The 9,902-nt window shown below is 41.0% G+C and overlaps 1 protein-coding gene and 1 pseudogene across 3 annotated transcripts; one reads left to right on the top strand and one right to left on the bottom strand.

Moving 5' to 3' along the window:
- The first annotated feature begins 2,579 nt into the window (after positions 1 to 2,579).
- On the top strand, positions 2,580 to 6,606 carry LOC121768667 (FT-interacting protein 3-like). Of its 3 annotated transcripts, none has more exons than XM_042165210.1 (4): positions 2,580 to 2,821; positions 3,282 to 3,347; positions 3,749 to 3,815; positions 4,023 to 6,606. In XM_042165210.1, exon 4 carries the CDS (start codon positions 4,044 to 4,046, stop codon positions 6,360 to 6,362), a length of 2,319 nt encoding a protein of 772 aa, XP_042021144.1. In that variant the 5' UTR covers positions 2,580 to 2,821; positions 3,282 to 3,347; positions 3,749 to 3,815; positions 4,023 to 4,043; the 3' UTR covers positions 6,363 to 6,606. The 3 variants fall into 3 exon arrangements, with proteins under 3 accessions (XP_042021144.1, XP_042021146.1, XP_042021145.1); XM_042165211.1 differs by lacking the exon at positions 2,580 to 2,821 and adding an exon at positions 2,945 to 2,968; XM_042165212.1 differs by lacking the exon at positions 3,749 to 3,815.
- A 636-nt stretch (positions 6,607 to 7,242) lies between these two features.
- On the bottom strand, positions 7,243 to 9,646 carry LOC121767247 (annotated as a pseudogene).
- Positions 9,647 to 9,902: the final 256 nt, after the last annotated feature.

The following is a 9,902-nucleotide window of genomic DNA, read 5'->3' as shown; positions in this document are numbered from 1 at the left end:
TACAGTTAAGTTACAGTAGTATAATTCAATACTATATAAGAATGGTTATAATTCCATATAGTATTTTACTAATTGAAATCTAACGTAAATTTATTAATGGAGTTCACGTAATGCTAACTAATTTCTAATACATAACTACATAAATTTTGTGGAACAACAAGAAAGATTATATATATATATATATATATATATATATATATATAGGGGAGCGTTATTCTCCTTTTCATCCCTTAGATCCTTTATTCTTCTTAATATGGGCCGTTAGATCTCATTCATCAACGGTCCAGATGATCTGCATTATTACACTATAATGATGCATTATTAGTCTGTGTGCATTATTCAACTGAAAATCTGCATTATTAAATGACACGTGACACCAATCTAACCGTTGGATGACAAAATCGTGGGGCTGAGATTAAAAAGAACAAAGAACAAAAGATACAAAAAGAAAATGAATACATCCCTATATATATATAGTGTGAGGGAATGATTTGATTTAATACGCATTAATACAAGTGTACCCTAATAGCTGAGACCAGTTAAAAAGAAATAGTAATAAAAGTAATTGTGATTTAATAATTATATCTCATAATCACACAGAACTCGATAAGAAATAGGAGTAAATAACTATAAAAAAATTTACAATTGTTATAGGGGTATCATCAATTGCTAACTTTTTAAGTTGATAACTCTGCTAACTCATCAATGCAGTGTATTAAAAATGTCAACACGATGACATTAAAATGTCAACACATAATTTGTTGACATTCCAATATACTGTGTTAGCATTATGTGTTGACATCTTAATATCACCGTGTTGACATTTTAAATACACTTCATCGATGAGTTAACAGAATTAGCAATATAACGCACCCCTAAGTTATAGTAGTAACTACTACTATACAAAAATGGTTACAATATTTATTTTAGTTTGAATTTAATGGTTGAAAATTTATTCCATATAGAATTTGACTACATAAAATCTAACAATAAATTTATTACACAATGGTCACGTTATAAGGCTAACTAATTTCTACTACATCACTAAGAATGATCTCAACTCTGATATTTTAAATATATAGAGTTGAGATAGTTCTTAGTTCTCCATTCTTCTGTAGTAGAGACGTTTCATTTTCAGTACTTGTTTTGAAAAAATAATAATAAATAGTTAAAGTTGAGAGAAAGTAAATTAAGATAGAGAATAATATAGAGAAAACTCTTATCCATATTATTCTCTCTTTTAATTTACTCTCTCTCTCTCTCCACTTTTAACTATTTATTATCAATTTTTCAAAACGAGTGCTCAAAATGAAACGCCTATACTACGGAGGGACGAAGGGAGTATTAGTTATTTTTTAATCACATTCCTATTACAACAATAACATCTCATTCACAACATAGTTCGCATGTGCCACATACCGAGCATGGCTCGCTTGACATGAGCTCTATAGTAAAATAAATAAATTAAAACTAAGGAGAAAGAACAAATATACTCATGCACACACTCATTTCAACTTCTGAACAATTAGAAATTGTGTCAAAATGAAATGAGACTTCTAATGGTGGACGGAAGGAGTATATTTTTATTGAATTAATTAATGTTGCTATTTTGATAGTTCCAATTTATTTCCCATTGCCGATAATAGAGCGAAATCAGTCACACGTGTCTCGTCTAATAAATTTAAAATTACAATCCAATCTGTAATACTTTTTGAGCCAATTACGGTTACATACATTGACTTTTTGCATAATCACCGTTATTTTTTGTACTAACGTAATGATAACATAAACACAAAACGAATATAATCACTTAATACTTTTTTCCAATTCTCAAAATAAGATCGCTAATAACTTCCATTCCTATTTCGTGCTGATTCGAATCCAAACTAATAATATATATTATTAAACATTTTTTTTCAAATTATTTTATTTTTTTAGTTTTTGTTTATTTAGTAATTGTACTTTGAAATTATAAACTGCATAAAATTTGTAGAACATCAAGAAAGAATATATAGAGAGAAGGGGGGATGAGTTGATTCAATATGGATTAACACAAATGAACTCAAACATTTGAAACTAGTTAAAGAAAATAATAACTATAATTATGATTTAATAATTATAACTCATAATTAAATAAAGTAATAAACCTCGATAAGTAATAGTAGTATTAAATAACTATAAAAGATTTACAATTAAGTTATAATAGTAGTAATTAACTATATAAAAATGGTTACATATGTATTTTTGTTTGAAGATAGTGGCTCAAAATATCTTTCTTATAGTAGTATTTGACTATTTAAAATCTTAACGATAAATTTAATACTACTACATGAACTTCCATTCCCAACAATAAGCCTGGCACGAGAGACATGGCCCTATTGTAAAAAAAAATTTTATATAAAAATAACCATGGAGAGAGAACAAACATACCAATTACAAATATACTCAATTACTCATGCACACACATTTAGTAAAACTTAAAATAATTTTCACACATTGGTCATCGCTGGGTTCGGTGGCATTGATAAAGAGGATTCATCAGATCTCGACCAGTGTCCCCCACCATTTTAATTTGCGTGAAAGACCGATTGAGAGCAAGAAAATTTGCACAAAAAAAAGAAAAAAAATTTATATTGCTCTGTTTTGAACCTCTCTGGTTTTGTGTATTTTGCTTTTTCTTTTTCCTTGCTTCAAAAAGGCAAGAAAGAACAAAAACCATTCTCATCTTTTTATTCGTCTCCCTTTTATATTTCGTTCTTTCTTCTTCTGCCCCTCAGTTGCTGCAATCCATCTGCTCAAGAACCTTATCATGAACCTCAAGGTATATTCATATCTCTCCCTCTCCCTCTCCCTCTCCCTCTTTTTACCTTTAGCAGCTGTCTCTTTATTTAAAGCCCTTTACTTATTTGGATCTCAAAACACAAACCCCATTGAGAAAAATATGAGCTTTGGATACTGCTTTGCTTAGGTTGTTAGCTGCATTTTTGTTTTTGTTTTTGTTTTTGTTTTTGGTTTGGTGGGTTTTTATTTCTGAAGATCTGTGTTGAAAAGCTTTTATTTTGACTGCAAAGATCAAATTTTTATGAGTAGATAATGAGTTGTTTAGAATGATTTTTGAGCATTCCACATTTGTTCTTCAGATGTTCTGAGAGAGAGAGAGAGAGCTTGTGTGTTGGTGTGTGTTTCACTTTTCAAGTTTTTAATCTTTGGGAGTGCTTTTGTTATCTATTGCTGATCTGCTTCCATGTTTGATCTTGAGATTCTTTCTTGTTTCTCCACAGGTTTTAAGGACTCAGATCTGAAGCATTGAGGTTGTGTTTTGGGCTTTCTAGAATCTTCTTCACAAGGTGCTCTACTTATCTGTCTTTTTAAAAGAATCATTTTTTGAGTTTGTTTTGCTTATTATCTGTTCAAACTGCTAGTTTGATGCTTCATTGAGGACTGTATTCCCCTTTGGATGTTGCTTGCAATTGTACTGCTGAAATCCATGGATTTTTGGGATGGGAGGATTTTGTATTTATTTAAACGTTCTTGAGTTTATGCATATGTTCACATACATTCTTGCCTCTAATTTTATGAACTCACATTTTAAGTGGATTCATCTTGGTTATAGAGTCTTGATAAATCAGTTAGGATGATGCTTCATGTTGTTTCTAATGCTTGTTTTCTTCTTTGTGTTGGTTGTGCTTATGTAACACTCTAATTCTTACTTTCTTTATTCCCGTGTTTGCTTGCTTTCGTCCCACAGTCTTGAAGGACTCTGAGAAGGAACTACTACTTCGAGTTTTTGGACTTTCACAATTTTTCTATATCAGGTTTCAATTCTAAACTAGAAGCAAATATGTAGTTCTACAATTTCTGTTTGCTTTCTTTATGTTTTTAGACCATGTTGCTTTTAGAGTTAGCTCAATCTTGTAAAATCAAGGACTTATTAGTAATTTTGCTGCGATTGATCTGTTTTTCTAATAGTATCATTTTAATGTTGTATTTGCAACCTGATCCCAGATTTTGTACTAATACAGGTATAAAGGAGGTTGAGGAAAATGCAGAGGCCACCGCACGAAGATTTCTCGTTGAAGGAAACCAAACCCCACCTTGGTGGGGGGAAGGTGACCGGTGATAAGCTGACGAGCACCTATGACCTCGTTGAGCAAATGCAGTACCTCTACGTACGTGTTGTGAAGGCAAAAGACTTACCTGGAAAGGATGTTTCCGGTAGTTGTGATCCATATGTTGAGGTTAGGCTTGGAAACTACAAGGGCACAACCCGTCATTTCGAGAAAAAGTCGAACCCCGAGTGGAATCAGGTGTTTGCCTTCTCGAAGGACCGAATCCAGGCCTCTGTCCTTGAAGTTTCGGTGAAAGATAAGGATGTTGTGAAGGATGACTTTATAGGCCGGGTTGTATTCGATATGAATGAGATCCCGAAAAGGGTTCCTCCTGACAGTCCCCTGGCTCCACAGTGGTATAGGTTGGAGGACAGGAAGAGTGAGAAGGCGAAGGGTGAGCTAATGCTGGCTGTCTGGATGGGTACACAAGCTGACGAGGCATTCCCGGAGGCGTGGCATTCGGATGCTGCGACGGTCAGTGGTGCTGATGGCCTTGCAAATATCAGGTCAAAGGTTTATCTCTCGCCTAAACTCTGGTACCTGAGAGTAAACGTGATCGAAGCTCAGGACTTGCAGCCTAGCGACAAAGGCCGGTATCCTGAGGTTTACGTGAAGGCCATTTTGGGAAACCAAGCGCTGAGAACACGAGTTTCGATGAGCAAAAGCATCAATCCTATGTGGAATGAGGATTTGATGTTCGTGGCTGCGGAGCCGTTTGAGGAGCCACTGATTTTGAGCGTGGAAGACCGCGTTGCGCCAAACAAAGACGAGGTTCTCGGAAGATGTGGTATCCCGTTGCAGTACGTGGACAGGAGGCTGGACCACAAGCCTGTGAATACAAGGTGGTTTAATCTGGAGAAACATATTATAGTCGAAGGCGAAAAGAAAAAGGACATGAAGTTTGCCAGCAAGATTCATTTGAGAGTTTGTCTGGAAGGCGGTTATCACGTCTTGGACGAGTCCACTCACTACAGCAGCGATCTTAGGCCGACTGCGAAAGTGCTATGGAAGTCGAGCATTGGCGTTCTCGAGTTGGGGATTTTGAACGCGCAGGGGCTTTCGCCGATGAAAACAAAGGATGGGAGGGCGACGACTGATGCTTATTGTGTTGCCAAATACGGACAGAAGTGGGTCAGGACTAGGACAATCATCGACAGTTTTTCTCCTAAATGGAACGAGCAGTACACTTGGGAGGTGTACGATCCTTGCACTGTCGTAACCATTGGTGTGTTTGATAATGGCCATTTGCACGGAGGGGATAAAAACGGAAGGGATTCAAGAATCGGGAAGGTCAGGATTCGCCTTTCCACTCTGGAAACGGATCGAGTGTACACTCATTCGTATCCTCTTCTCGTCTTGCACCCATCAGGGGTGAAGAAGATGGGAGAAATCCATTTAGCCGTGCGGTTCACTTGCTCGTCTCTGGTAAACATGATGCATCTCTACTCGCAGCCGCTGCTGCCTAAAATGCACTACATCCACCCGTTAACCGTCAGTCAGCTCGATAGCTTGAGGCACCAGGCGACTCAGATTGTCGCGATGAGGCTGAATCGGGCTGAGCCGCCTCTCAGAAAGGAGGTGGTCGAGTATATGCTCGACGTGGGGTCTCACATGTGGAGCATGAGGCGGAGCAAAGCCAACTTCTTCCGTATCATGGGAGTGATGAGCGGGCTGGTCGCTGTCGGGAAATGGTTCGATCAGATCTGCAACTGGAAGAACCCGATCACCACCGTGCTCATCCACATCCTGTTTCTGATCCTCGTTATGTACCCCGAGTTGATCTTGCCGACGGTCTTCCTCTACCTGTTTCTGATCGGGGTGTGGTACTACCGGTGGAGGCCGAGGCACCCGCCCCACATGGACACTCGCCTCTCCTGCGCGGACAACGCCCACCCCGACGAGCTCGATGAGGAGTTCGACACATTCCCGACCTCCCGCCCAGCGGACATAGTGCGGATGAGGTACGACCGTCTCCGGAGCATCGCAGGGCGGATCCAGACGGTCGTGGGCGACTTGGCGACACAAGGGGAGAGGCTGCAGAACCTGCTCAGCTGGAGGGACCCTCGCGCGACGGCCCTGTTCGTCATCTTCTGCTTGATCTCGGCTTCCGTCCTGTATGTCACGCCGTTCCAAGTTGTGGCGCTCCTCGGCGGATTCTATGTGTTGAGACATCCTAGGTTCCGGTACAAGCTCCCGTCCGTGCCCCTCAACTTCTTCCGGAGGCTGCCTGCGAGGACGGACTGCATGTTGTGAGCAGCTCGGGTTTTTTGGGGGCGGTCGACGGCGTAGAATATGCCGACGAGGAAGCTTGTTTGCTGTTTTGACAAGAGGGGCGTGGTTATGTAAGTTGTAGCCGTTGAAAAAAACATGAATATGCATTCGAATTCTAGCTTCTTTCTTTATTTTTGAGGGATTTGTGGTTATTTTGAGACGTATCCTTGCTAATCTCTATTTCCTTGGTTCACATTCAATTCAATAATTTCAACCTCTTCTTGCATTCTTCAAATTTCAATTCTGCTAAATTCTGATCCTATTTTCTCTCTCATTCTGTACAAGTTGTGTGTTAAAATGGTTATAGTTATTTGGATTTTCTGTTAAATTTCATATTGCATCTTTTATTTCATTGTTACTGCTATCATTTTTCAATATACGCTACCAAAATAATTTAGTTCTGGCCTATCTGCAAGTGATCCATTATTTTATTTATTTTATTATTATGTTGAGTAAAGTGGGCATTAATTTAGTTGAAAGAATAAAAAGTGGAGACAAAACATGTTTCATGGAGGACTAGGTGCATTATTGCTGAAATTCTGAATTATGTTAGAATAAGTGGAGAAAAATATTTTTTCAAAAATATTTTTTACCCTTTAAAAGTTTTAAGATAGTATGCATAGGTCAAAGATGGAATAAAGTTACATCACTAGAGAATGGGTAAATATTAAATCAGCGTGGGGAATAGTCACTGGACCGTCCATGAATATCTTTGGCAATTTTTAAAAAAGTAATGTTAATTATTGTAAAATATTTATCTCCATTATTTCAGTCTTGCAATGTTGATAAGTAATGTTGCACGCGTAACATGTGATGAAACGAAACTCGAGACTGAAAAAAACTCCGAAATAAGAGCTATGTACTACAAGATGCTATCGGCTCGAGCGGGTAATCGACGGAAGAAGCTGCTCGGAGCTGAATGCATCTTGCTCCTAAATCTTGGATGCCTAAGCAAAAACAAGCCTACCAAAAGGGTAACAATCTTGAAAGGAGTAACAAAGAGAACAACAGCTGCACTAAGGCAAAATAGTAGGAAAATGGTGGTTGCTCTTGGATCCCTCCAGCTTAGCAATGCAAGAATCCTCTCTCCTTGCGTCGCCATATCCCCCGCCACGGTCTGTATCCTCCCGGCCACGCTCCTAACCCTGTGGTCTAGATGTCGGGAACGTGTCAAATTCCTCATCAAGCTCATCCGGATGCACCCCCTCTGCCCAGGACATTTTTGTGTCCATGTGTGGAGGGTGGATAGTACGGAACCTAAAGTTCCACACCGAGATGAAAAACATGTATAGGAAGGTGGTGGGGATGATTAGCTCCGGGTATCACACGAGGATGCATAGGAGGACGTGGACTAGAATGGTGGTGATCGGATTCTTCCACTGGCAAACTTGCGTTATCCACCTGCTCGTGGCGACTAGGCCCGAGAAGAAGGAGGCGATTCGGAAGAATTGGCCTTGCTACGCCGCAAGCTCCACATGTGAGAGTCTACATCTAGCATGTATTCTACCACTTCTTTTCTCAAGGGAGGCTCTGCTCTACCTAATCTTGATGCAATAATGTTCATTGCTTCATTTCTCAATATATCTAATTGACTTATTGTGAATGGTTGAATGTAATGCATTTTCGGCAATAGTGGCCTACTATATAAGTATATGATTTGTGTTAATGAAATGCAAGTAAACCTAAATGCAAGATGCAACTCTCCCATTTTCTTCAATCCTGAGGGTTGTAAGACTAGCAATGGATATGAATGTGTGTAGATTTTATCCGTCTCCAACGTCGATAGCTGGATCCGAACCGTCCCGATTCTCGAGTCCCTTCCGTTCCCGCCCGCTAAATGACAGTTATCCAATACGCCTAGCGTGACCACCGTGCACGGGTCGTACACCTCCCACGTGTACTGCTTGTTCCATTTTGGACTAAAGCTCTCGACTACAGTCCGCGTCCGGACCCACTTGTGGCCGTATTTGGCCACACAGTACGCGTCCGTGGTACCCCTCCCGTCCCACACTATCATGGGGAGGAGCCCGTTCGCGCTAAGTATCCCGGCCTAGAGAATCCCGATCGGTTGTTTCCACAGCTGTCGGGTGGTAGGCCGTTGGTCGCTAATGTACAACGTGGACTCGTCCAACACGTGGTACCCGCCCTCCAGACATCCCCTCAAATGGATCCTCGTCGAGAATTTCGGCCCCTTCCCCTCCATGTATTCCCCCATCCCGAACCGGTCCAAATTAAACCAGCGCGAGTGAACCAGCCGGTGGTCCATCCGCCTCTCCAGCGCGTTCATCGAGACGCTCATCCTCCCAACCACCTCATCCCTCGTGGGGGCCACCTTACTCTCGATCGTCACAACCAAAACATCCTCAAAAGGCTCCGCAACAACGAACAACAAATCCTCATTCCAAACCGGGTTGGCGGTCCGGTTCGGGAAAATTTTAGTCTTCCCAACCACACCCTTCACAAACACAGCTGGCGGAGGCTGGCTCCGGTCCTCCCCCTCCACGTCCTGCGCCTCGATGACGTGGACCCGGAGGTACCACAGTTTAGGCGAAACGTACACCTTTGACCGGACGCTGAAAACTCCGTCCCCATGCACGGCGGCGGCGTCCGAATGCCACGCCTCGTCTGCTTGCGATCCGATACAGACCGAAAGCATGACTTCCCCTCGGAGGAGGCGGTACCACTAATGGGTGAGGGGGCTGTCCGGGGGAAGCCTCGTCGGGATTTCATTGAGATCGAATTGAATTCGGCCGAGGAAGTTGTCTCTGCCGAGCGTCTCCTTGTCGCGGACGGAGACTTCGAGGGTGGAGGAGTGGATTTTGTGTTTGGAGAAGGCGAAGACCTGGTTCCATTCAGGGCTGGTTTTGTTGTCGAAACGCTGCGTTTTGCCCTTGTAGTTGCCGAGCTTGACCTCGACGTAGGGATCGGGGTTGGTGGGGAGGTCGCGGGCTTTGACGACGCGGACGTAGAGGTAGAACATCTGCTCGACAAGGTCGCAGGTGGTGCTGATTTTGTCGCCGCCGATCCAGCTCCGGCCGCGCTCGTGTCTTTGATTCGGTAGTCGTCGAGGGGATTCATGATGGATTTGGATTTGGAAGAGTTACAAATATTTGAGGTATGAAATAATGTGTTGATTTGTTGCTTTAGTGCTTTTTTATTTTTTTCCGGTTGAAGTGATGAGCTTAGTTTATTCCTAGTAACAACTTTGTTTGAGGTTTGGATTGAAAGGTTTATGTGCAAAGCATTTTGCTTTGTCTAAAAGCATTGTTCTAAGGCTGGCCACTATATGCTTAATGCATATAGTATCTAATTATAATAAACATAAAGGGAAGAAAAAGGTCCTACATGCTACTCGCCCTATCATCTAAAAATAGAAACTTTGGACACTGCACAAATTTTAATACAAAATTGATAAAGTGATAGAGAGAGAGGAAAAATAGATAAAGTAGGAGAAATGAAGAGAAAAATGGATAAAGTAAGAGAGAAGAAGAGAAAAAGTAGTGAAATTAGTGTTAATGGATT

This window comes from Salvia splendens, chromosome 15 (assembly GCF_004379255.2).
Source record: "Salvia splendens isolate huo1 chromosome 15, SspV2, whole genome shotgun sequence".
NCBI lineage: Eukaryota > Viridiplantae > Streptophyta > Magnoliopsida > Lamiales > Lamiaceae > Salvia > Salvia splendens.
The sequence above is the reverse complement of the archived record's forward strand: the minus strand, read 5'-3'. Positions and strand labels throughout refer to the sequence as shown.

What these genes read in the sequence shown, in the direction of transcription:
- LOC121768667 (XM_042165212.1), top strand. Translation starts at nt 4,044, where the DNA reads ATGCAGAGGCCACCGCACGAAGATTTCTCGTTGAAGGAAACCAAACCC.